The sequence below is a fragment of the Panicum virgatum genome, chromosome 7N (genome assembly GCF_016808335.1).
Source record: "Panicum virgatum strain AP13 chromosome 7N, P.virgatum_v5, whole genome shotgun sequence".
In the NCBI taxonomy this organism is placed as follows: domain Eukaryota; kingdom Viridiplantae; phylum Streptophyta; class Magnoliopsida; order Poales; family Poaceae; genus Panicum; species Panicum virgatum.
Window position 1 is genome coordinate 5,902,113 of NC_053151.1, and position 27,426 is coordinate 5,929,538.

Sequence of the window (27,426 nt, forward strand, 5' to 3'; positions counted from 1 at the left end):
TCTGCATCTTCGGGCCCCAACAAATCACCCTGCTCATCACCATCATTGACTGCCATGTCTTGGAGAAGTTCATTAATGTTGACGTAATCTCGATTCGCACTATTGCCGCCTGCTGTTGCTGCTGATGAGGGGGGCTGTTGTCCTCTTTCATTCACCGTCGAGGTTGTCGACGAGTTTCCTTCAGATGCACCAGTGACACTCGGATCTGCTTCGCCGTGAAACTTCTAGACTGTGTAATCCTTGATAAAACTATGCCGGATCAAGTGAGATTGCACCACGTTATCTTCTAGGAGAAGTGTGTTCTGGCAGGCATTGCATGGACAAATGATGCGCTTCCGTCCCGGACTGACATGATGCTTTTTCGTAGCGGCAACAAATTTTCTCACATATTGTAGGAAAGTCAGATCGTTGCCAACCCTCGGTATCTTGTACAACCACTCTGCCATATCCATGAATGAGACCTTACACACAACGAGAAACTAAAGTCAGATAAGCAGATCTAGAACCGGATCCGATTCTCTCTCTCCTCCATTTAGATCTAGATCTAGAACTAGACCAAAAGAACCTAAATCATGTAAAGGAGAGAAGATGAGAACAGTAGAGGTAAGAAATCAACCTCTTGCGGTGCCATCCTTCACCAAATCCAAGGGCAAAACCTTCCCCCTCTAAAATGGTGATTTGAGCTCAAAAAACATAAAATGGAGGAGGAGCCGCGGGGAAGAAGAAAGGGGCTGGACAGTTATATAGGGAACTTAATCGAGACGGGCACTTTAACGAAATTACCTCGATTAATATTCCATTAACCGAGATGGTTGTGTTACGGCGTAGTGCCTCAATTAAGTTTTAACCGAGGTGGTCGGCTTAACCCAACCGCCTCGGTTAATGGACGATTAACCGATGTGGTTTTGTTAAAATATCCACCTCGGTTAACCTATTAACTGAGGCGGTTACACGGCCGGTGGCCCGGCCGCCATTAACCGAGGTGGGCCGCCGGCTTGCCCGCCTTCGAGCCCAAAACAAAAGGTCGCAGTTAATTAGATTTTGTAGTAGTGGCATCAGCTCAAGCCGAGCGCATGGTAGCGTTGTTAGAGACTGCGGCCCCCCCCCCCCCCGCAGAGGCGTGCGATGGCGAATCGAGCACCTGCTCCGCGTGGCTCGCATGTACAAGGCGTGCTGCAGGCTGCAGATCCGCCCACTTGCGTGGAAGTCCGGGAGCTTGCGGCTGCGGTGCAGTGCTGTTCAAGGTGAGCAATGACTCCGACGCGGGATTGCCAGATGAGGAACTCTAGCAGGTGCGGCGGCGGCCAAGGTCGACAAAGACAACGCCCTGGTCAGATTGAGACAGCTCTCGAAGCTCTTATCCCGGCATAACCCACCCCTCCAGACGGGATAGAATCGATGGGAATGAGGTCCGAATTTCCCTTTCCCTCTTCAATTCCCTTTCCCATGAACCGAATGGCGGATAAGATTTCCATCCCTCTCCATTTCCCATTCCCACCCTCCATACTCCACAATCCAAACACCACCGGAGACTCTGTCAACGAACAGCCGCCGCCGGTCAAAACCCGCGTAGGGAGGACGAGGGCCGGTTTCTTTTTTGCGAAGGGATGGACTTATATTAAAAGAGCACCACAGTACATCCCCAGATTATCTTCATGATCCGGAAGAAAGAGAAATAAGAAAGAGAAATATATAACTAAGTCCACCAGGGTCTTCTCCTCCGACTGCTCCAGTTGCCGCCGCCGCCGAGGACAACGATGAGCAGAGACCGCTCTTCCTCGGCCCCGACAAGGGGCTCCACAGCATGGACGATGCCGCAAGATCCAACGCCCTGGCACACCCAAGGCGCATGTAATCCACTGAACGAACGTCGGCCACCACCTCACCGGAGACGAGCAGAGCAGCAAACCGGCACCTCCACCACCAGCAGTCAATAGCAAAGGCCTAGAAAATCCGGCGCTGGCGACGAAGCTACCGACCCCGAAAGCAAACCCACTGGGGGTACACAGGAACTCCATCCCAAACACGAGAAGATAGAGCCCAACAAACCTCATCCTTGGATCTTCGCCGGATGCCCCGCCAACACCATCGCTGTCACCACATCCAAAGAAGAGGAGAGGAAGCAAAATCCACCAGAAGGCATCGCCGGAGATGACGACGGGCTCGTCGTCGTCGCCGTAGCTGCCGACGGGGAACGGATGCCGCCGCGCCATGGCTAGCAAAACCTAGACCTACAGATCTATACCTAGTATAGCTAGTAGTCTGTACACCGCCGGCCGTCGATTAGCACGATCCCCACCCCCGGAGCGCCGACGAGGATGCCCGGAGAGGAGGAATCGGCTAAATCAACAGCGGCAAATGGAAGTCGCCCCCTTTCCGCCTTGTGTTGACTGTAGCGAGGGGAAAGGTCGACAGAAGCGAGCGGTTGCCAGGGATAACTAGGGCCGGTTTTCGTTACGGATCTGGTCCATTATGTTGAATTGTCGTAGGAGCTCAAGTACAATCTAACTAGCATAGTATTCATATGTTGCTATGGGTAATATAAATTTTACCAACACCTACACAAAGACTACTAACTCCGTGTACAGATCGTGTCGTGATCGTGTGAGGTATTGATTGTTCGAATTTTGATTATGATTCAGATTGATTTGTTCAGATTCCGATTATAATTCAGATTAGAATTTCGATTGATGGATTAAAAAGTTATTACTTGCTTTAGAAATAAATTGAGATAGAGATAGAGATACAACCACGGGGCCCAAATACGGCAGCAACATGCACAGAGGAAAAGGCAAGTCCCAAACCTTATCTCCCAACGTTACTGCCGCTGCCGCTGGACCCCCTCCCGTTCGGCAGCGACTCCTCCCGACCGCCACCTCTCCCTCGCGGCGGCCGGCGGCGAGTTCGACGCCTGCGCCAGGTGCGCCTCCTGCTCCCACCTCTCCATCTTTCCCTCCGCTTCATCCTCCTCCCCTTCTCCGTCTCCTCATCCCGTTCGTTTCCTGCTAGGGTTCAGCAGACGGCGGCGGCGGCGGCAGCAAGACCGCAACCCTGCGCCGGTCTAGATTCGGACGGCGGCGACTCCTCAGGTGCATATCTCCTCCTGCTGCTGCTTCCCTTCTTGCTAGGTTAAATCCCATGCTCATGCATCTGTTCTTCGTTGATGTATTTGTAGGTTGCGATTTTTTTTCTTGGGGATGCTCAGTTTCGAGGGAAATGGTTCGAAGGGGCCGCTAGTTTAATCAATTGGGCAGTAGCTAGCGGAGACATGGTTTCGTCTACTGAATGTCTGTCCTTTGTTACCACTAGATCATGCTACTCTGATGTTTTTTGCTCTGCTCGCTTTACTCGTGGAAAAAATTGCTATCGTGAAGACTGTGATAAATAGCGAGTGTTTGGCAGTCGATGTGCCCTCTATATATCCTGCGATTTGTTTATGCAGCGAGTGAGATCAGTGTGTGGATGCTTTTGCAGAGGATGCTCATTGGCCTCTCGGCAACCTTGCCACGTATCTAAAATTCTATCTTGTCTGATACAGGCAAAATTTCACCGGGTAGCTTAACTTTCTTGTGATGTGAAGTCTCATATCTCGATTGGTTGATGTGGATGCTGTTTTTCCTTTCCTGATAATGGTGCTTCAACAAGGGACTAGTAGTGTATAGTAACAAGCGAGTTTGCAAACAGATACTGAAAGTGAGCAACAAGTCAAATTAATAACATGATAGGGCACTAAGACTACTCTCACTGCATTAATTGTATGCGCATTAGAGAAGCACCAAACAAAATTTTGTTGCAACATGGCTCTTTCAGATGTCATATTGTTGGGTACTGTGGGTTTATACTCCTGATTACTCGGCGAATCAATTATCTTTGCCTTTTGCTTGTCGATCAGATCTGATTTTTCAGAACAGGTTGCCAAGTAGCAGTCGTCATTGTTCAGATAAAGTATTGCATTGTGAAGTACTCCTTGATCAATGCACTGATACTGACAGATGTGTTTATTAATTTGCAACAACAGAGCTTGGCATGGTGTTTGTTCCATTGCTTTTATTATTCGTGCCTGTTTGCAAATGATCTGTAGCTCAGTTACATCGCCAGTGCTACTGTTGCACTCCTTTGTTTAATCATTATCATTACTTGCTTGTTTTGGCAGTTGAGTAGTTTATCAGCTTTTGGATTTACATGAAAGCACCTGCAGTAGCTGTACTAGTTCAAGCTTGGGTCTCTATTTTATTTCCTTTAGCTCTGATTAGTTTCCAGTTTTTTACACCACAGCTCTGATTACTTTCGGTTCTGAAAATAGATGCTCACTCAATTCCCCTGCCCATCCAAGTGGGCTGGATGGGCCTAATTCCAGCCCAGCTATGCAGGATTGCATTTTTACTATGTTACAATTGTTTTTCTTGCCTTAAAAATCTGCCCATGATTTCTCTGTTTCTGGATTTCAGTTTCATTTGAAGATTGGCAATCATGGAGTGGGCTTTAACTGAGGTCCCTGGCAACCTGATTACGTCCATCCAGGACACCACAGGTATGCTCTTTTGATTTCTCTATTCTTTGTTTTGTTTTGTTTTTGGTTGCTAATTTTTTTTTCTTGTTGGGCCTCTCAGTTAATGTGATGGCTGCCAAGATTGAGCCCAAGCTAGCAAACACACTCATTAGGTAAAGGAATTTCCATTCCTGTTGTTTTAGCTTCAACTCAAACTTTTCAGTTAAGTCAGTACTGCTTTGGGAATTTGGTCTACAATTAAATACAGTGCAGGGGGCATTTTTTCTTGTTTCATTGAAATTCAGTTCAAATAATAGTTGGAGGGCTGTGCGTTTGATTAAAGAATGGTGTCCATAAAAACCAATTTTCATCTGAAATTTCAATTCTATTGGACAGAAATTTACCACTGTGTCTTTCATTTTCAGTTATGTTACTCCACATGACATAAAACCTCAATGTTTCTATTAGTTCTTTACTTCAATAGAAAAATTAACACAGAGCTTCACAAATAGGAATGCTGATACCTTTCTTTGAATTTTTGCGGATGCGACTATCCTACATCTTTCTATCTTTGTGAGTTTTCCCGTGTTCCTAGTTGCTCTATTTGACTCAAAATTGACCAATTGGTGTGATAAGCATTACAAGAAATGTTTTAATGGTATACTGGTTGCAGGCAGTTGAGCCATATATGCCCTTTGGAGAATCTGAGGCATGTAAAGCGGGTCCGTCGACGTACTGAATGCGGTAGAATATGCACATTCATCTCAATCTTGATTTTCTTTTTACGTTCTGAGCACACTACTCATGGAAGATGTGTCATTAGCTTTCTGAAAACACATGTTTTAAGAGTCATGCAATATGTCTAGAAATACCCCTGAACATTAGATACAGAATTTAGTTTATAGTCAAGCACAACCTTGTGATGGATCAAATTTACTTTTGCACAATCATCAGTATGATTTTCCGTTTGGATCATTGTGATGCAGGATGCCTCTTCTTTTTGTTCATCTTGTAAAATTTTTACGTGTGTAGTATTTTTTTTTTCAGTCTATGCAAAGGTCCCCTTCTGTACTGATGTTCATGTGAGATATTGAGCACTTCTTCTAAAGACTATAAAGATGATAATCATTAGATGGAAACAAAACTGAAAACTTCACAGTATTAAGTTGCGCCTACCTTGCAACAAGAAATTATGTCAGAATCCTTAATCTTAAACTATTAAAAGCGGAACCATCCACCACAATGTGGAACTAAAATTGAGCAGTTCAGTATTTTTCAGCTTGGCCAACAATTATGTTTGGCAGCTAATTATGTGTTTTATTTCTAATTTTTACTTTTTTTTTCTAATTATGTGTTTTATTATGTTTGGCAGGAAAATCTGAGCTATCAATAATCTTATGTCTTTCCACTGGGTATGAAACTTGTAACAAACAGCTTCCTGATGATGTGCAAAAGATAGTGGATACTTATCAGTTGAATCCTTTCACTGCTAAAGTAAGTAATTCTTTCATCCTTGGATGAACTTTCATTTTGTCAATTTTGTTGGGCATTGGAAAATTGTAACCATGCGATTTTGGCATGATAGCTCTAGGTTTGTGCCTACAGGTATAACTATCTAATACCAAATCACCCTAAATGCATAGAAGTTGAACCCCTTGACAGAATCTGTGCTTGGTTAGCTATAGTTAACAATGTGCCCTATCACATATTGACATTTACTATTTGTAAAAGTCTTTCACAGGTTTCCAAGTGTCCTGCTACATCAAAAGAGGAATGGGAAGAACAATGCAAACTTTGGCCAACTTCTTACCATCCTGCACATGAGTATGTCCTAACTCATATAGTTTGCCAAAAGTAGTTTCTCTGCTCAAACGTGCAATATTTAGTAGAACAAATGACATGTGGGACCCCTGTTTGTACAGAAAAACATATCAATAAAGTTAGAGAAAGATAATTATGTCACTTGATCTTGAAATGAGTCAATTTCTTCAATGTTTCAATCACCATCAAAAGACTTCTTTAGAAGTTCTGCACGTCCCAACCAAGGTTTCCAGAAAAACTGTTTCAATTGATTGTGAAGGTGGAACTCTAGGCTCTATCCTATGGCCCTGCCCTTGAACTGGCAGTGCTCTACTCCATCAGGCGTCATGGTTCTATTCTTGACGAGCCATTTCTACTGTTTGGTTAGCTGCGTCTGAAACTTTTTGTATGTGTCAGCAAGGTTCATTGGCTTGTACGTGGATAGTAATAGGGGCAGGTTCATTGGCTTAGTGCCCAAGATGAACTGCCGGCCGGATAGGCCTTGATTGATTAGGAATAGGCAAGGATCTCGTGTACGATTATACTTCCATAAACCCTACCGTGACCCTTGCCCATATAAACTCTTGTACTCTCTCCTGATTAATCGATCTACTATTCCGTGCAATCTCCATTGCTTTCATGGTATCAAGAGACCGAGTTTCTCCCGTCTCGCTTCCGCAACCCTGAGCCCAAGCTCGCCACCCCTGGTGCAGCGGCCCAGCCTCCTTCCCCACCTCGCCGGACGGGGTGCGCATGGACTGCGTGGTCAAGTCGTGGATCCTCGGCACCCTCTCCCACGACCTCGCCGACGCTGTGCTGAATCGTGGGGTCAGCGCTCGCACTGCCTGGCTCGCCGTTGAATCCCAGTTCCTTGGGAACAGGGAGACGCGCGCCCTCATCCTCGACCAAGAGTTCCGCAACGTCAAGCAGGGCGACCTCAACATCATCGACTACTGCAGCAAACTGCAAGGCATGGCTACTAATCTTCGTGCCCTTGGTGAGGAGGTCCCCTATCGCACGCTCGTGCTCACTCTCATCCGCGGCCTCAATGAGCAGTTCAAGGATGTCGGCCGCCACATCCGACGTGGCCGGCCCTTCCCCTCCTATCTCGACGCCCGGAACGAGCTGCTGCTGGAGGAGCTCAACTTCAACACTGCTCCTCCACCCCCCTCCGCCCTCCTCGCCTCCACCGGCAAGGCAGCGCCTCCCCCGCCCGCCCCCAAGCCGCCCCAGCACGCCGGCGGCCATGGGGGCAGCAACTCCGGGGGCGGCCAGAAGAAGGGCAAGCCACGCTACAGCAAGCGCTCCGGCAGCGGCAAGCCGAGCGACACCTCCTAGTCTAGAGGCAGCAGCAAGGGCTCCAAGTTCGGGGGCGCTAGCACTATCCCTCCCGGCATGGTGAGCATCCAGCACCCCTGGACCGGGGCCATCTACATGTGGCCGGGCCAACGGCCTCCCCTGGCGCCTATTCCCCGCCCGGCGACTCAGCAACACCAGCAGCAGCCCCCCCCAGGACATGGGCGCCCAGAGCCAGGGGCCGTGGCCCTACTTTCCTGTGTCGCCGACCCCTGGACTGTACAGTCAGGTCGCTCCGCCTCCGGGGTTCTACGGCCAGCCCTCCGGCGCGATGTTGTGGGACCAGCAGGCGCTCGCCAACAACTTCAACACGGTGTCGCTCGCTCAGCCTTCCTCCCACGACTAGTACTTCGACTCCGGCGCCACCAACAACATGACATCCGACGCCGGTATCCTGTCCCGCTCCTCCCCACAGTTCGCCACCCCCTTCTCCATTGTTGTCGGGAACGGCAATTTACTTCCCATTCTTTCTACTGGCAGTACTACTTTACCTCATTCACTCCATCTTAATAATGTTCTTGTCTCCCCTAACCTCATCAAGAATTTGATTTCTGTACGCCAGTTTACATCTAATAACAATGTCTCTGTGGATTTTGACCCTCGTGGCTGTTCTGTGAAGGATCTTCAGTTGGGGAGAGAGATCGTCCGATGTGAAAGCTCCGGGGCTCTATACCCTCTCCATTTTCCGGCGTCCACCTTCCATGCCACTACCACCTCTTCGCTTTGGCATCAGCATCTTGGGCATCCTGGTCATGAAGTTTTAGCCAAACTAGCACAATCATCTACCATTAGTTGTAATAAAAGTGCTAGTGATACTCTTTGTCATGCGTATCAGTTAGGGCGTCATACTCGTCTACCCTTTCATGTGTCATCATCTCGTGCTACTCATAATTTCCAGTTAATGCACTGTGATCTTTGGACCTCTCCCGTTGTGTCTCTGGTTACAAATATTACTTGGTTATTTTGGATGATTGCTCACATTTTCTATGGACTTTTCCCTTGCGCCTAAAATCTGACACGTTCCCGACAATTGCTAACTTCTTCTCCTATGTATGTATGTAGTTTGGCGCCACCATCCAGAACATCCAGTGCGATAATGGTCGTGAGTTTGACAACCTCAGCGCCCGCACCTTCTTCCTCACCCATGGCGTCCATCTCTGTATGTCATGCCCATACACCTCGCCTCAGAACGGTAAAGCGGAGCGCATCATTCGTTCCATTAACAACATGGTGCGCTCTCTTTTATTTCAGGCGCATGCCCCCCCCCGCCCCCGCCCCCTGCATATTGGGCAGAGGCTCTCAACACCTCCACCCATTTGCTGAACATCACTCCCACCAAAACCCTCGACTTCGCCTTGCTCGGCTCCCAACCTACCTATGATCATCTGCGAGTCTTTGGCTGCCTGTGTTATCCAAACCTCTCAGCCACAGCCCCCCATAAGCTCGCCCCACGCTCTGCTCGGTGTGTCCTTCTTGGCTACTCCCCTCACCATAAGGGTTACCGCTGTCTCGACATTGCTACTAATCGAGTCATCATCTCTCGGCACGTTATCTTTGATGAGACCTCTTTTCCCTTTTCCGAGCAGCCATCACCACCCAGCCTTGCTGATTTTGAGTTTCTGGCAGGTGATCTTAACCCTGTGCCGGCCATCATTGGACCCGCACAGTTGCCTTTGGTTGCAGGATCTCCAGCTGGTGTACCCGCACTACCACGTGCGGCCTCCGACGTCCCCTCGCCGCCGCTGCTGGCCACTCCCTGGCCGGCCATGGGCTCCTCTCCTGCGCAGCCACGCGCGGCTGCCCCTGCAGGACTTGCGTTGACCTCCGCCGGCACTCAGCCGGCCACAGCTGGCTACCAGCCGGCTCCTCCGGCACCCAGCCGGCCACAACCGGCCATCAGCCGGCTCTTCGTCGCCACCGGGTGCTGCGCCCGCCTCCGGCACCCAGCTGGGCACAGCCGGCCATCAGCAGGCTCCAGCCGGCTCCTCGTCGCCATCGGGTGCTGCACCCGTTAGCCTTCACCGGCCTCTCAGCGCCTTCTAGCACGTCTACGCCCGGCGCCCACGTGCACCTGCCCCTGCTACCGCTCCTGTTGGTCCTCCGCCGCCCTTGCCCAAGGGTGCTGTGCCCGTTCCCCCAGTGGTGAACCAGCAGTCTATGACCACCAGAGCCAAGCAGGGCTTTTGGCTGCCAGCGTTGTACCATGCAGCCCCACTGTCACCGATTCTGAAGATCTTCCGCAGCGCCCTTGCCGACCTCAATTGGCGGGCTGCTATGGAAGAACATGGGGCGCTCCTGCAGAACCACACTTGGGACCTCGTTTTGCGCCCCCCGCTGACCAATGTCGTCTCCGGCAAGTGGATCTTCAAGCACAAGTTGAAGACTGATGGCTCGCTTGAGAGGTACAAGGCACGCTGGGTCCTTCGCGGCTTCACACAGCGACCTGGTGTGGACTTTGATGAGACATTCAACCCAGTTGTGAAGCCCGCCACCGTTCACACAGTGCTCTCCCTTGCTCTGTCCCGTCAGTGGCCCATCCACCAACTCGATGTGAAGAACGCCTTTCTCTATGGGACTCTGTCTGAGACTGTCTACTGCTCCCAGCCTTCTGGATTTGTGGACCCTGCTCGCCCTGACTTCGTTTGCCGCCTCAACAAGTCACTGTACGGCCTGAAGCAGGCTCCTCGTGCTTGGAACACACAGTTTGCAGCATTCATTCAGACCATTGGTTTTGTGGAGACTCGTTCGGACACTAGCTTGTTCGTCTTCCACCGCGGCACTGACATGGCTTATTTGCTGCTTTATGTCGATGACATTGTCCTCACAGCATCCTCAATGGACCTTCTTAGGCAGATCATCTCAGCCTTGTAGCGAGAATTCTCCATGAAGGATCTTGGCGAGCTCCACCACTTCTTGGGGATGCATGTTCAGCGACATGGTGATGGACTTCTCTTGTCTCAGCGGAAGTACATGTTGGACATACTGGATCGGGCTGGTATGGCGGACTGCAAACCTTGTTCTACTCCGGTTGACACCAACCCCAAGGTTTCTGCAGTTGATGGTGCACCTCTCTCGGATCCGACTAATTTTCGCAGCTTGGCAGGCGCACTCTAGTACCTCACCTTCACCAGACCAGATATTGCCTATGCTGCTCAGCTGGTCTGCCTCCACATGCACGACCCGCGAGAACCCCATCTGGCTGCCTTGAAGCGGATCCTGCGATACATCCGTGGTACACTTTACCTGGGGCTTCACCTGCGTCCCTCCGGAGTTGATGATCTTGTTGCTTACTCCGACACAGATTGGGTTGGTTGTCCTGACACACGCAAATCCACATCGGGTTATCATGGTTCTTAAGGCGTCGCCTAGGCGTCGCCAAGGCGTCAAGGCGCTCAGGGAGGCCAAGGCGTCGCCGACGCCCAGCCAGAAGAGAGGAAGAGTAAGGGGAAGGAGCGACCGGGATGAGGTGTCCATGGTCGCCTTACCATAACAGCAGCAAAGTGAGAGAGGGAGGGAGGGAGAAGGGGGAGGAAGAGGAGAAACAGCTTCCTGCTAGCTCTGGCGTCGATCCGACGGACAGCAGCCATCTGGAGAGCGTGAGGAAGGGAGGGAGAAGGGAGAGGAAGGGAAGGCTTCCCTGCTGGCTCTGGCGGCTGGCGCGGATCCAGCAGGCAGCGGCTCACCTGGAGAACTTGAGGGAGGGAGAAGGGAGAGGGAGAGGAGGGGGAAGCTTCCTGCTAGCTCCGGTGAGGGAGGGAGAAGGAGGGAGAGGGCGAGGGCGAGGAGGGAGAGGAGCGGAAGGCAGCCGCCGCCGCCGGCAGGGACTCGCGAGCGAAGGGTGGGCAAGTTTGAGAGTGTTCGGGAGAGGGGAGCTAGGTCAGGCCTGGTGGGAATGTGGGGTGGTGCTTGGGCTTTTAGTGGGCTGGGCCAAGTTGTCTCCTTTCTCTTATTCTTTTTCTTTTTCTCCCTTCTCCTTCCTTCTCTTTTTTCTTTTTCTCCCTACATCCTGCTGCTATAAGGCGTCGCCTTGCTCGCCTAGGCGTCCGCCTAGGTGTCGCCTCGCCGTGCCGACGGGGTCGCTCGCCGTGCCTCGCCTTAACGCCTTAAGAACATTGCGGGTTATGCGGTGTTCCTCAGTGACAATCTTGTCTCCTAGTCCTCCAAGCGCCAGAACACTGTGTCCCGATCCAGCGCCGAGGCCGAGTACCGAGCAGTGGCCAATGCTGTGGCAGAGACCACCTGGCTGCGCCAGTTACTGCTTGAGCTTCACACTCCCCTCTGCCGCGCCACGGTTGTGTACTGTGATAACATCAGTGCTGTCTACATGTCCAGCAACCCGGTGCAGCATCAGCAGACCAAGCACATTGAGATTGACCTCCACTTCGTTCGGGAGCGCGTCGCCCTTGGCCATGTCAAAGTACTGCATGTTCCCACCACTTCGCAGTATGCTAACGTCTTCACGAAAGGGCTTCCTTCGTCGATCTTCGGGGAGTTTCGGTCCAGCTTGAACGTTAGTGGCTGACGATCAGACTGCGGGGGCGTGTTAGCAAGGTTCATTGGCTTGTACGTGGATAGTAATAGGGGCAGGTTCATTGGCTTAGTGCCCAAGATGAACTGCCCGCCGGATAGGCCTTGATTGATTAGGAATAGGCAAGGATCTCGTGTACAGTTATACTTCCATAAACCCTACCATGACCCTTGCCTATATAAACTCCTGTACTCTCTCCTGATTAATCGATCTACTATTGTGGCAGTACCGCCCAAATTAATCCGGCTCAAGTGCGCTAACCATCACCTTAAAGGTAATCCAGGCTAACACGCACTTCAAACGGAGTAATCCGGTAGGGCTGTCGGGTAAAAGTCCCGAAGAATCCACCTGAGCGTCGATCGAACCCAAAGCTTACATGTAACCCACACGAAGGTGAGTCCAGAGAGTACAACAACTCACAGTTACATTACATTACAGAGTCTTAACTTAATTATTACAAACCAAGTTCGAAATCTCCGAAAGGTACTTGGAGTTCAGATTGAAAGTAGTTCAGAGTTCACTGCAGCAGAAATAAAACGAGTACTAAACGACGATATAAGATGTCATGATGAAGCCCGTACATGACATCACTCGGCATTGTCATCGTTGGCCGGAGTCGTATCCCACTCCACCGATCAACCAGGAGGCAGAGTACACGGCCAAGTCAAACTAGCAATCATGTCCTCAAAAGTATCACCTGAAATAAAATTGAGTTACAAGTAAGGCTGAGTATACTAATACTCAACAAGGCTGAGTATACTAATACTCAGTAAGGCTTACCCGACTAGGATATAATTAGCCCTCTAACTAGACATGCAAGGCTTTTGGCTTGAGGGGTTTGTCTTTGCCGAAAAGCAATAAAGAGTAAGTCCTTATTTTTCGATTTTAGCTTTTAAGTTCTAGTTTGATTAACCATTCTACATTAGCATCTACCCTAAAGCATACATGGTGAAAAACAATTATTTTTCATCATTCAGTCATATTTCTCATCATCATTGTTCCACTTCTTACTCTATGTGGCAAAAAGATTAAGCAGTCTCAATATCCGTGAGAGACGGACGATTCGAATCGAATTTGTTAACCTGGCCAGGCAGACCTAAACACACGCATGGGGAATGCAATCACCCACGCGACTTTTCCCCTTTTTCCCCGGGCATGAAACAGGCCCACCGCCCTAGGGTGCCCTGCACCCGTGCGTGACCATAGACCAGACAGTGGGGAGTATGTTCCACGGCCGGTTCCATCAGGTACTTAAGCTTACCGATTACCATATTCTCGGCATGTGGTTAGTACGTTCAAACGCTTAACCACTACTACCACACACCGCGACCTTATCCATTTTCACTAAACAGACGGAGTATCATGAGTACAACAACCCCGCCCGTAAACCTTATATTTCAGTGTGTAGTAGTCACTCAACTCCTATGAGCTCGCGAGTGACAGGAAATCACTCGACTTCTACCGAACCATTAGCATAGCCAACTAGCGACCTACACATACTAGTGTTCAAGCATAGGTACCTAGGATCATGCAACTAAGGTTCCAAACAATTCCTACAACTTAAATGCACAAATAAATAGGAATATAAATAGTTGCATAAATTAAAATAGGTAGGACATGCTCCGGGGCTTGCCTTCCTGACCGGAGCTAGCGTTGGGCTCTTCTGAACTCTGGTTCAGGTCTTCAGTGGCTTCAGTTAGATTCACTTGAGCTTCACGCTGCTCACTCTCGGACTCCGGCACCAACTCGTACGTACCGTCAGGGAGAGTAGTCGAATCTATATGAATGCATAAGCGTGAGTTACTTTAGTGATATCGATTTATTCAATTCTTCACTATAGAGTTGTAATCCAACGCAACTCAAGATGATTTGCAAAATATTCGGTTACATTATTTTGGCCAATCATTTATAGAGTAATAATCATTATAACTGACTTCACAGAGTAACTAGGGTGGATTTTACCTTTTCTCCTTATGCAGCAAAAGAAATGATTTTTCTCATTTATTACTAGGTTAAGCATGTTCTTATCATAAATAAAGTTACACAGAGATTCTGGGTTTGAAATTTTTATGCAAGGTACATATCTGAGTAACTTGCCTACTGTGAAATTTTCAGCCCATTTCATGCAGCCTATTAACCATGAAAAATAAAACAAACAACTACTGCTAGAAACAAAAATGAATTTTACAGGTCAAACTATGTAAGTAATGGTAATGAAATTTTAACTGAGTGTTGCCTACCTAAAGATGAGCTTTCCATAAATTTTTCACAATTAAACAAGCATTGTACAGGGCATGAAAAATAGAGCAAAGTACAACTGCCGTAAAGAAAATTAATTTCCACAGGTAGTTCTAATGAGTTTCAGAGGTTAAAATTTTTCCAGCAAGATACAGTACTAAAATAGCAGCTCTTCTAAAAACATCAGATTTTTCTAGGCAGAGGAACTATTTTTCTTAGTTTAGTGTATTTATTCATAGCATAAAACACTTGAGCATGTTCTGTTTGGGTAAAAAGTCCCTACATTTTTCTAGAGCATCCAGGTAACAACTCAGAGGCACTGAAAAAGTTTCAGCTTGTGGTTCAAGGTGGAACAACTTGGAAAAACAAAACTATTTATACTAGGCATACATCAAGATTTAAATAAACTGATAGCTAGGCATGTAAACTGTCCACGAAACTTTTACACAAGTTTATACATCTAACATGTAACCCACTGACCAAAAATGGCTAACAGCTCATGCTTGTAACTTGAGATCTAATAAAAGGTACATTTTCTTTGTATTTTAAATGAAGTAAAAACTATTGAGCAAAAGAAAAAGTGCATGTAGCAAAAGTTGTAGATCTCTTTGCAAAGATTCCAGAACAGTTGAGTTTGCATTTTTCTGATTTTTCTACGATTTTTAAACGAATTTACAAGTTTGCTGTTTTTCAAAACAAAAAGAAAAAGGAAATGTAAACTTGCATCTAGGCCCCTGGAACAAATTGGGGGCTCACAGACATGCCCTTGGCCGGAGCCAAGAACAGGGGAGGCGGCGGCGGTTGTTTCCCGACGAGGAGGAGGCTCGCCGGCGGCGGGGAAGTGGGGGAACGGCAAGAGGGAGGCAAGAGCTACTCGGAGGTAGGCTTGTCGAGGTCGGGGGCGGCCGGTGGCGGGGTCGGCGGCGGAGCAGTGGCTCGCCGGCGGCGTCGAGCTGCTGCGGCGCCGCTCCGGCGTGGGAGGGAGGGCGACGACCGGCTGGGGAGCTTCACTGGACCACGAGGAAGCGAGTTTGGGGGTCAATTTGAGTCGAGGAGGGGCGGAGAGTAGGGCTCCACGGCGGCCTACGGAGGAACGGCGGCCATGGCGCTAGCGGGGGTGTTCTGGGCGGCGGCAAGGGCTCGGGTGGCCTTCTGTTGCACGAGAGGGAAGGGTGGAGGGGCGATGGTGCTGCTGGGAGCAAAAGAAGGGGGAAAGGAGCTCGGGCAGGGGAGGAACGTGGGTGGCGGCCGGTCAGCGGACGGCGGCGAGCTCAGGCGCGCACGGGGGAGGTTCTGGCCGTTTAAAGCGAACCCGGGGAGGAAAGGGAGGAGGTTTGGGGGCCGGTGGCGCGCGGCATTGATGGCCGGCCGCGGTCAGCGGCTTGGTAGGTGCAAGGCCGGCTCGTTTGGGCGCCACGGCGGCGTCGCGGCGCGTCGCCGAGTGTTCGTCGCTAGCGGCGTGCTCGTCACGGAGCAGAGTGACTCAGGCTTCGACGGGACGGGGGAGGGGAAGGTCAGTGGCGCGGCGTGCAGGCGAGCACTCAAGGCCGGGCATCGAGCACGGGGGCAGCGGCGCAGCGAGGCACGCGCGGGCGCGCTCAAGTGCCTGCGCGCGCGCGCAGAGAGGGGAGGGTCAGCGAGGGAGAGAGAAAGGGAGTGGAGAGAGAGAAAGAAAAGTCCACGGTTTGACTTAGTCCAAACTCGAGATTTTCAATTGAAACTCGAAAAATTTTGAACACGAAAGTTGTTCAAAATTAAATTTCCTACAACTTTCCTTTCAGGCAAAAATTCATTTGAGCGATGATTTGAAAGTTTAAAATTTGAATTCAAGTTTAATGATCCCGCTTGTTTTTTGGGGCTAACTCCAAATTTCATGTTGTAACTTGAAAAACTTTGAACACGAAAGTTGTTTATCTTGTCAAACTCTACAACTTTCGTTTTGGGCAAAAGTTCATTTGAGCAAAGGTGTGAGAGTTGACTTTTTGGTGTAATTAAACGGAACTTCGGCTTTAAGTAATTGAGAATTGGGGGGGGGGGTTTAACGTGCCATTTTATGTTGATTGCATGTTTTAAACAGTGCTAAACACCGGAGGTGTCACAACTATTCCCTGCAATCTCCATTGCTTTCAGTATGGTCTATAGTTGTCCTTGTGAGTTTGTTCAGTGATGGAATGACATTGATTATATCAGTTGCATAGCTCTTAGGTTTTGAGTTCAAGTGGATGGTGGTGTGGATGGGCTCCTGTTGTTAACATGAAATTATGGCTCAGGATTTACAAAAGATTAATCCAATCTTTTTACTGAACTGTTTAACAGAATGGGATTACAGCAAGGAATAAGTCTACATAACCCCTTGAAGTATTGAGGTCCATCTACTTAACCCCCCGAAACTATGAAACCCGGATATTGAACATCCCGAACTATTCAAAACCATTTAAATAACCCCCTAGATGGTTTTGCATAGCGGTTTGGCTGATGCGGCGTGCTGACATGGACAAATTTATGTACGTGGCATGTTCTACATGGCATGACAAAACAGTTTGGACACGTGCATGTGTCTAACCTTTCAATATCTCTACCCTTGACATCCCTTTATCTTTTCCATCACAGATAACCAAAGTACTAAGGTACGCTAAACAATATGCTATGTCCAATGCATCCATGTGATGCGCCAGTGGTGCCACGTCAGCAAAACCACCTTTCAAAACTGCTCAGGGAGTTATTTAGACAGTTTCAAATAGTTTGGAGTGTTCAATATCCAGTTTTATAGTTTAAGGGGCTAAGTAAACAGGCCGCAATACTTTAGGTGTTTATGTAGACTTATTCCTGACAGTAACAAACATTTGCGTCCAATTGACAATTAGAATTGTTCAGTAGTTCTGTTATCTGTAGATACAGTTTCAGTACTAACAAACAGAGTTGTCTGGATACGGCAGCTTCACTGAGTAGTCTCCATGCTGTTTTCTTCTGTGCTATAGGCATCCTTTCTGATGGCCTTCTATGTTAATTTACAGCCTTGATATTGTCCGTGGATTTCAAGAGGAGGAATTACCATCAATATTTAATTGCATGAAGACTGCTATTCAATTATCAAAGGTGACCACTCTTGGTTTTGGATTACTTTGTTGAAGCTATATTATATTGTTCTCCATTGTTTTCAAATGTAATCTCATATGGGGCTGGGATTATGCTGTACTCATCAGTAGGATGCTACTTAGGTGGTGATTGGTTGCTGGGCTTAGCCCAAGCCTGGCTTGGAGTAAGCCTTGGCCAGTCTTAGCCTGGGCTGGAGCAGTATGAACCCCCTTTGTTTGGTTGTTGTGCTAACTTTAGCCTGGCTTGTTTCGTGGATGTTTGCTTGGCTGGCCTGTATCGTGTATAGTCACCTCTCCTCTCCCATAGTGAGTTCAACTCACAGTACCTCATTTACTTTCTGCGTTCTCTAGTGAGCTGAAGAGCTCGTGGTTTTGTGCAGCTGAAAGCTTGCTGTGCTCTGTGCTTTGTTTTGATTAGATAGCCAAACAAATAAAGTATATATTACATGTCTGAGTGACCGGGGATCGTGGCCTTAGTGACTGCTAAAACTCAGGCACGACAACCATGACAATTCCTAAAGAATAGGAAACAACACTGACTGGATCAACTTTACAGACTCTCAAGAAACTGAAACTCTGATGAAACTGAAACACTTTTGAAGCACTCCTGAACTGGTCGGGAGGCAGTGGTGATGGAGTAGCGTCGAGCATTCATCTCAGACATGCTGCTCTCCCTCTCGCCAAATCTATTAAGAACACTATTCAGCAAATGGATATCCAATGACAGATAAACTAAAGAGTAATTAAGCAAATATCTATTGGGATCCTTCGCAAACAATGTTTTTGACCCATTCTGATTAACTGGGACACTCAAGTCGGGATTCACAAACTTGCACTGCATTAGCAATCAAATTTACTATCAAGGTTTGCTCCTACTACTTGGCCAAATTAAGCAGCACTTGCACATCTGCATAGGCAACTGAATCAGCTGTCACAACACAACAGTCCAATCATCATTTTGTCAGGTTCAACTAGTCACCTAGTGAGGGCGGGTACATGGTGCTTAGGCCTCATAACCTCTGCTGCCGCCATGGTCAAGCACCCGCTTTGAGTTGACCGCTCCAGGTGCCTCCCCTGCCTGTACATCGACGCGACGCCCTCCCCCACGGCCCAAAGCCGCCAATCAGATTTCACGCGCCAACATGAATCCAGATCAAAGAAAAGAAATCCGCCACCCATCGAGGAAAATCCATCATCGGTTAGCATCATTGGGCTGGCTCAGATGAGGCACAGGCACACGGCTCGATCGTTGTGCACCGGAGGATCAGGAGCAGAGAGGGAGAGGTGCGAGAGAGATGGAGGTGAGCGGAACTGCGCTGAAGCTTATGCAGGCTGCACAAGCTGGAGATGGAAATTAAATGTGTTTCCAAGTATGCAGGCTGTATATACCCATTTGCATTGCACAAGCCTGGCTAAGGGTCCTATGCAAGAATCCAATCAAACCTATCCGGCACCATGGAAGCCTGACTAGACCCTAACTCAGGCTACCAATCACTAGCTTAGCGTTGTTATATGTGTAATTGTTTAGGCCAGGCATAAACGTTTCAGAAAGTTTATGTACATTTAATTTATGACACCACACCATTGAATGACATGAACAAGCAGAGCAGATCACTTGGAGACCGAGTACACTACCTGCCCACCTGGGAAACCAGATCTGGCAGCTGCGAGACTAATTCCTGACAATAAAAAAAAACCTGGGTGACAACTAAATTGGTCAAAACATGAACCAAATGGATGTCCAGCTGGCTGCTGCTGGATTGGAACAATGGCGATTGGCTGGGGCTGGCAGCATGGTCAATCATGGTGGAGTTGTGTTGCAGCACTAGACTAGAGAGTAGAGACCAGCAATAACTGATCGGAAGTCGTGGGGTGGTGACAGATTGAACACCAATGGCTTTAGATTGAAGGGGAAAATTGCAGTGGTTTTTAGTGAAGTTGGGTGGGTTTTCAATGATCTGATGCCATCATATATTAGGAATGCAATTGACAATTGCACATTTCCGTATTAACATCAAAATTTATGCGAGATGGTGAGAAGGTATAGACTATACACACCTCATATAATTAATGTTAGAGTATATTTGGTAGTATAGGAAACATCTTGGGGAGGCTTCTTGCCCCCCCCCCACCCCATGTCTTGTACCCCCTATATATACGCCCTCAAGACAATGCAATACAGCCCACAATTTATACACAATCTATGCTTCCTACATGGTATCACAAGTTTAGGTTACCAATCATAGACCGAAGGCTTCGTTGCCTTCACGCCGCCACCGGGGAGATCGATCTCCACCGAGGCCAGCGTCCTTGTAGGATGCGCGGCTGATCCCTCCAATCTGCCACGCCCATCGTGGTCAAGCAGAAGCAGATGCCTACCTCTGCCATGGTGATTCGATCTCGTAGGGCTGCCTCGTCACCTCCTCCTCTTGTCGCACCTTCTTGCGCATCTGGCCTAGGGCTGCCCTTATCTCCTCTTGTGCCGCCGCCGTCACAGCTTTGAGCATGAGCGCATGGCTACGGAGGTCGCATGGACGGGTGCTGGGTTCCCACACCATTGAAGCACTAGGGTCGGGCGCCGGGTCACCGTGTTGCTTGTTGACGTCTTCGCCAGGCTACTACACCCTGCTCGGGTCGGCACCCTTGACAAGATCCATCGCCGGATGGGCTCTATTGGGGCCACCTTGCCCTTCCCCGTCCATCACGCCTCTTCACCGCGCCGCTTCACCGCCATCACTGGCGGGCCACAACACCATGGGGCTTTGTATCTAAGGTTCATCTTGTTGCTATGTTTCTTTTCTCCCGATCAGAGATCGGGTTTGCGTCGCCCTGCCGTTTCATCGTCGCTACATCATTGACACTCTTGACGACGAGAGCGCCGGTGCTCGTAGTCAGGCCATCACCACCGGTTCAGGCGCTAGTGCTACCCATGCTACTGATCCGCTTTGTCATACTGGCTCTCGGACCGAGTCCGCGCCTACTGCCGCCACCTCGGAGACAGTGCCGTCGATGCTGCTGAAAGGAAGACGCTTTTGTGCTTGTTAGCTGCACCGTCTACGTGGTCGGTTTATCATCGTCGCCGAGCTGATCAACAAGAAGCTGCTGATTTTGTGTACTCGAGTGCCTTTGTTGATGCTTCGGACCCGCGCCCTTCGCCACGGCTTCGACCATGTCCACCTCGACTTTGGTTACTTCGGCACTAAGGGGCTATCATCTGCATAAGCTCTTCCTAGTTTCTGCTCCATCTGTAACATTCGCAACTGCGTTCCGATTGCGGGGGATGTCTCTATTGTTCTCCAGTTTGACCATTCGTATTGCTACCGCTACGACTGCGGAGGGATGTTGGAGTATATTTGGTAGTATAGGAAATATCTTGGGGAGGCTTCTTGCCCCCCATGTCTTGTACCCCATATTTATATACGCCCTCGAAACTCAATGCAACACAGCCCATGATTCATACGCAATCTATCCTTACTACACTTGAGATAATATTTCATGACATAAATTTGTTTGAATTCTCTCCTAGTCCCAACTTCTGAGCTAGACCTGAAGTTACTATGCTAAACATGAGTGGGTGCCATTGAAGTTGCCCGTAGGGTTGGTCTTGTTTGCAATGCCGAAATAAAAGAAATAAAAAATGGGTACTCTTTGATCCTCCTGCATCACTGAAGAGAAAAATTTGCAAATATATGCTCATCGGCAGTCTTTGGAGCATTACCACTGTGTCCCTTGGAGAGGAGCTCAGCTATCAAGCACCAATGATGCGTGTACGAAGAGAATAAGACCAGCTCAAGTTTCTTGTTGAGCTTTTTCTCAAGAAACCAGCTTGTGGAGGCTAGAAACCACAGCTGCAGCTATGCGAAATGGACAAAATCTGTCTTTCTGTTATATCAAGTGTTGGTCAAGCATGCTAAGTTATTTGCACAGTTTTATTTTATCTTGCTGTATGTTTTCTGTTGATCAAGTATTTTTCGCTAACCTCCACTATGGTTAACTGCATGTACCAGGTAGGCAATGCTGCCGTTATTGTTGATCCATCAAGTACACAAATAATTGCAAAGGCTACAGACCAGACACACCAGCATGATACTTCTGATGAAGGAAACAAATTTTCTGAAGTCAGAACAAATGATACCTGCTCTTTGAGTGAACCAACTGATAATGATGGCAATTTGTTACTTCCAAGATTCTTTTTGTCTAAACCCAACAGTTTGAACATGGAAGTATCATGTATAAATCCTTGGGGATGGACGAAACAAAGGACTATGGAGCAGAAGCCATTGCCCGGTGAAGGCTGTTTTGCATGGCATCCTCTAAGACATGCTGCCATGGTTGCCGTTGAAAATGCTGCTGAGAGGGATAGAACGATGTTCCCTTCTTCAACTTCAATAACGAAGCCAGGTTCAAATTGCAACCTGGAGAACTATAATGAACCGGCAAAAAGGCTAAAGGCAGATACAAAAGTGAGCCTTATTGCTTGTTGGCATAAAATTCTCATTGCGATTACTTATTTACTGTTTTATGAAACTAGCAATGATGCATATTCTTTCCTCTACTTTTTTTTCTGACTCATCAAATTTGAACTTAAGGATAAAGAGCAATCAGCAGATGAATCATGCTATGGCAACTTGTCCGAAACAAGCAGACCATATCTGTGCACAGGATTTGATATCTACCTTGTTTGGGAACCATGCGCAATGTAAGTTCAATCTTCATCTAACTTTGACATCATTTTCCCCCTCTTATTGTTTGCGTTGCTTACCTGTTACTTTATTTGAAGGTGTGCGATGGCACTTGTACATCATAGATTCAAGCGTGTGTTCTACGCTTTCCCTAATCCGGTTAATGGAGCACTCGGTGGAGTCTACAGGCTGCATGGGGAGAAAAGTCTTAATCATCACTACAACGTATTTAGGATTTCAGTACCTGACGCATACTTGAATGGTTTGAATGATGGTTCAAAACAACGCTGATGCAATAGAACCTCCTGTTTCCAATTTTCTTGGAGGATGGATCCATGGGTTTCTGTTTTGCAGCATGGATGTCATTTTTGGTACAAGGGCTTCAGAGTTCAGATTAGGCTTCCATGATAGTGTCCTGTTGTATCATTAGAATATTACCTTTGTTTTATCACTAAAATTTGCTCCATCTTTTCTCATTAATATAATTGGATGCTATTGACTTCTTATGGTCTTGGAGATGTGGCATTGACCTGGATCTATTTTTGCCTTTACTGTGCACAATTTGCGTCAGAGTCTACTGCTGTTTCATGGAGCTATGAGCTATCCGATCCTGATTTGGCTGTTCAGTCTTGTACAGAAACTGCTAGTCTGCATCTTCTGAAAGATGCAATGCAGTCAGAACTCGGCCATTTTACATCGAAACAAGCTTTAAGGCTTTAAGCATTGCAAACGCTTCTAAATCTTGCACATCTGCATGAGCATGCAAATTTTCATCTTTATTCGAACAAACATACACTCAGCACTCATGAAAGAAAGGCATTAAAGCCTTTGCTCCAAGGTCTAATCCTAAGTCCTCCAAAAACAGAAACAAATGCAAACAACCTATTATCCTCTCATTTACACAGCTCACCACCATCACTAACTTGCTGCTGGTAACAGCTTGGTGTTGCATCACATCACCTCCCTGCATGTTTAGTTTGCGACCCTGCAGCTTCTTTGCTGGTTCAGCTTCAGCCAAAGGGTGACATGGCCTTGTGGGACGAGGAGTAGATGGCGGAGAAGCTGCTGCTGTTGCTGTTGCTCGGGCCCGGCCGGTACGGCAGCGTGCTCGACGTGGACGACGACGCCAACTTGGCCGCCGCCGCTGTTGCCGCGGCGGCATGATGGGGCGGAGGCGACGAGCCGCCCTTGAGGAGGACGTCGACGTTGGCCACGTCCTCGCGCTCCAGCCGGATCTCCTTGAGCATCGCCGCCACGTCCTTCATCGTCGGCCGGTCGTCGGGAGCCGGGCTCACGCACAGCAGCGCCACGCCCATCACCTGCAGCATCTCCTCCACCTCGGCGGCCGACCGGCCCTGCAGCACCGGGTCCAGCACGGCGGCACGGTCCCTGCTGCGCCGCCGCACCCAGTCCACCACGTGCAGGCCGTCCGGAATCGTGGGGTCGATCGGCTGCTTCCCCGTCAGCACCTCCAGCACCACCACGCCGTAGCTGTACACGTCGCTCTTCTCCGTGATTTTCATCATGTACCCGTACTCTGCACGACCATGGATCCCATTGTTCGTTGTTCATCAGAATTCAGAAACAAATGTTCGTGATCTCAATTAATTGCAACAATAATTTTCAGCAGAATTAAAGCTTAGTACAATTCAAGTTCGTACCAGGGGCGATGTAGCCGTAGGAGCCGGCGACGGTGTTGGAGGAGCGGCCAAAGTCGCCGTCCTCGACGAGCTTGGCGAGGCCGAAGTCGGCGATGTAGGCCTCGAAGTCGAGGCCGATGAGGATGTTGTTGGCCTTGATGTCCCGGTGCACGATCGGCGGCACGCAGTCGTGGTGCAGGTACGCGAGCCCCTGCGCGGCGCCGAGCACAATCCGGTACCGGACGTCCCACTCCAGCTGCGCGCCGCCGCCGCCGCGTCGCTCGTGGAGCACCGCGCCGAGGCTGCCGTTGGCCATGTAGTCGTACATGAGCAGCCGGGTGGTCTTGTTCCAGCAGCACCCCAGGAAGCGGACGATGTTCTTGTGCCGGATGGTACCCAGCGTGCGCACCTCCGCCGAGAACGAGTCCCGGACGCGGCCGCCGCCGTCGTCCTTGCACGCCGCCGAGTGGCTGCTGCCGCTGCTGGCCGGCCACAGCTTCTTCACGGCGATCACCTCGCCGGTGTCGAGGCTCACGCGGTACACCACGCCGGAGCAGCCCTTGCCGATGACGTTGCCGTCCACCAGGTTCCTCACCACCTGGTCAACCGAGAAGCTCAGCTTCTGGAACGGCGTGAACTGCCACGGCCACGACAGCTCGCCGCCGCTCTCCGAGTCGCTCCCGCCGCCGCCGCCGCTCTTCCCGCCGCCGCCGAAGCCGCCCATCCGCTGCGCTCGCAGTATGCCGATCATGCCGAGCACCATCGCCACCGTCGCGGTCACCAGCAGCGCGATGGCCAGCTTCAGGCGGTGCACGCGCTGCGCCTCCTCGGCGGTGTTCATCACCGGGTGCCCGTTGGCGTCGATGCTCACGAAGCAGACGTCCCCGCCTTTAGTGCAGAGCCCGGCATTGCCGGCAAGGCTGGACGCCGAGAGCTGCCGGAAGAGCTTCGTGTCGGGGAGGTACCCGGAGAAGTTGTTGCTGGACACGTTGAGCGTGACGAGGTTGTCCAGCCCGGCGAGCGGCGCGAGGCTGCCGTCGAGCGCGTTGTACGACAGGTCCAGCACCGAGAGCTTGCTCAGCGCCGATATCTTGGCCGGGATCGGCCCCGTGAGGCCGTTCCGGCTCAGGTTCAGAGCGATGTCGAGCCCGTCGATGTCGCAGAGCTCGTCGGGGATGCTTCCGGTGAGGTCGTTGTCGCTCAGGTCCAGGCGCTCGAGGCTGCGGCACCGCCCGAGCACCGCCGGTATCGGCCCGGACAGCGAGTTGCCGCAGAGCACCAGCCTACTCAGCGCCTCCAGGTTCCCGAACGCGTCGGGCACGGCGCCGGTGAGCCGGTTGTGCGAGACGTCGAGCTCTTGCAGGCCGTGCACGGCGGCGAGCGACTCCGGCAGCGGCCCGGAGAGCGAGTTGTTGCTGAGGTCAAGCATCTGGAGCTGCGAGCAGCTGCCGAGCTCGGCCGGCACCGGCCCGGCGAGCCGGTTGCTGCCGAGGTCGAGGAAGGTGATGCTCTTCATGCCCGACACGGAGGCCGGTATCGACCCCGCGATGCGGTTGCCTCCGAGCCGCAGCCGCACGAGACTGGCTGCCTTGCCGATCTCCGGCGGCAGCGGCCCGGAGAGGTCGTTGGAGAGGAGCAGCAGCTTGGTGAGGTTACGGAGCAGGAAGAGCCCCGGCGGGATGACGCCGGTGAGGTGGTTGTGCGAGAGGTCGAGCGCCTGGAGGTTGGCGAGGGACGCGAGCGTCGCCGGGATGGCGCCCTCGAGCTGGTTCTGCCACGCGAAGAGCACCTGCAGGCCGGAGAGGCGGCCGAACTCCGGCGGGATGAGGCCGGAGATCTCGTTGGTGTCTACCTGCAGCTGCACCAGCGACGTGGCGTTGGCGAGCGATGGCGGGATGGTGCCGGTGATGTTGTTGTCGCTGAGCATGAGATCCTGCAGCGCCGGCAGCCGGCCGAGCGACGCCGGGATGGTGCCGGAGATGGAGTTGATGGAGAGGTCGAGCGAGACGAGTGAGGTGAGGTTGCCGAGGGACTCCGGGATGGGGCCGGTGAGCGCGTTCTGCCAGAGCAGCAGCTTCTGCAGCCGCGCCAGGGCGCCGAGCGACGGCGGCAGCGGGCCGGAGAGCGAGTTCTCGTAGAGGTAGATGTTGGTGAGGTTGGAGCAGTTGCCGAGCTCCGGCGGGATGGCGCCGGAGAGCGCCGTGGTGTAGATGGAGAGCGTCTCGAGGCTCTGGAGCCGGCCGAGCGACGCCGGGAGCGGGCCGGAGATCTTGGTGTCGGCGAGGCCGAGCACGACGAGGTTGGAGAGCTGGGACAGGGAGTCCGGGATCGGCCCCGCCAGGTCGTGGTTGCCGCCGGCGCGCAGCGACTCCAGCAGCCGCAGCTCGCCGAGCGCCGGAGGGAGCTCGCCGGAGAGGCGGTTGTCGAACAGGTGGAGGTTCCTGAGCGTCGGCGCGAGGCCGGCGAGCTCCGGAGGGATGGGGCCGGACAGCTGGTTGGAGTTGAGCGCCAGCGTCTCCATCGCTGAGGCGTTGCCGAGCGACGGCGGGATGGGGCCGGTGAGCGCGTTCCCGCTGATGTCAAGCACGGCGAGGCGGCGGCACCGCCACAGGTCGTCGGGGACGCCGCCGGTCAGGTTGGCATCGGAGACCACGAACGACACGAGCCCGGGAAGCGCGGCGCAGAGGCCCGCCGGGACCGTGACCGCGAGGTGCACGGACTGGAAGGACACGGACGTGACGCCGGCGCCGGCGCCGTCGCAGGAGATGTGGGACCAGTTGCACGGGGAAGCCGCGGCCAGCGACCAGTCGGGCGGCCGCGCCGCCGTGGTGTTGAGCCAGGACGTCAGGAAGGCGACCTCTGACGAGCCCGCGGCAGCAGCAGAGGGGGAAGAGGCGGCGAGGAGGAGGTAGATTAAGAGGAGGGGAAGGGGGAGGAGGAGGTGGCGGCGGCTCATGGGGCTTGGCGACGGCAATGGCAACGGCAGCCGCATGAAAAACTGCGCGGTGTTTGGGGCTCGGGCAGTGCACAAGGCACCAAGCAGCAAAGGCTTGCTTGCTGCCCCGGGAGTGGCGATGATCTCAATGGAGATGGAATGGATTCAATTCAATGCTGCTGCTGTGTGTGTGTGGTGCTGTGTGTGTGTGGAGGAAGGAGGGCACTCTCACACACTCTCGCTCTTGCTTCTCTCTCTTCCTCAAAACCCTCAAAGGTGTTTGCTTGTGTCCTGCCGCTTGCCTGCTCGGTTTTTTTTTTTTTGAGACGGCTTGCCTGCTCGGTTAATGCAGGAAGAGTGGACGATGAATATGGGTTCTTGCATCAAGGCATCGGGCTCCTCAAAACCCTCAATGCCCTTGTTCTTTCGCTAGCTTCTCTCTCCTGGTGGTGGAGAGAGAAAGCATTTGCATTGGAGGGCGGGAAAGAAATTAGTGAGGCTCTGACAAATTAGGGGAGAGGAGGGATTAGCAATGGCTGGCCTCTTTTGCTTTGGGTGTTTTCTATATCTGCAATGCTACACGTACGCACCCTGTCATATGCTTTTTTTTTGGGAAAGAGAAATTTTATTAATTTCAAATCATTACATTGAGGAGATACAACT

The 27,426-nt window shown here is 50.8% G+C and overlaps 2 protein-coding genes across 5 annotated transcripts; one reads left to right on the forward strand and one right to left on the reverse strand.

The window, feature by feature from the left end:
* The first annotated feature begins 2,794 nt into the window (after nucleotides 1–2,794).
* LOC120681995 (tRNA-specific adenosine deaminase TAD3-like) lies at nucleotides 2,795–22,694 on the forward strand. Of its 4 annotated transcripts, XM_039963712.1 has the most exons (12): nucleotides 2,796–2,920; nucleotides 3,010–3,089; nucleotides 4,449–4,531; nucleotides 4,611–4,662; nucleotides 5,002–5,062; nucleotides 5,163–5,233; nucleotides 5,862–5,983; nucleotides 6,231–6,313; nucleotides 17,426–17,507; nucleotides 21,514–21,969; nucleotides 22,096–22,205; nucleotides 22,287–22,694. In XM_039963712.1, the coding sequence occupies exons 5-12, from the start codon at nucleotides 5,004–5,006 to the stop codon at nucleotides 22,477–22,479; spliced, it is 1,176 nt and encodes a 391-aa protein (XP_039819646.1). In that variant the 5' UTR covers nucleotides 2,796–2,920; nucleotides 3,010–3,089; nucleotides 4,449–4,531; nucleotides 4,611–4,662; nucleotides 5,002–5,003; the 3' UTR covers nucleotides 22,480–22,694. The 4 variants fall into 4 exon arrangements, with proteins under 4 accessions (XP_039819642.1, XP_039819646.1, XP_039819643.1 ...); XM_039963708.1 differs by lacking the exon at nucleotides 5,002–5,062 and having other exon boundaries at nucleotides 2,795–2,920; XM_039963709.1 differs by lacking the exon at nucleotides 5,002–5,062 and having other exon boundaries at nucleotides 2,833–2,920; nucleotides 3,020–3,089.
* Nucleotides 22,695–22,928: 234 nt separating this feature from the next.
* Nucleotides 22,929–26,947, reverse strand: LOC120681994 (LRR receptor-like serine/threonine-protein kinase RGI1). The gene is made up of 2 exons (XM_039963707.1): nucleotides 23,850–26,947; nucleotides 22,929–23,725 (listed from the first exon to the last, which is right to left on the reverse strand). Exons 1-2 carry the CDS (start codon nucleotides 26,818–26,820, stop codon nucleotides 23,199–23,201), a joined length of 3,498 nt encoding a protein of 1,165 aa, XP_039819641.1. The 5' UTR covers nucleotides 26,821–26,947; the 3' UTR covers nucleotides 22,929–23,198.
* Nucleotides 26,948–27,426: the final 479 nt, after the last annotated feature.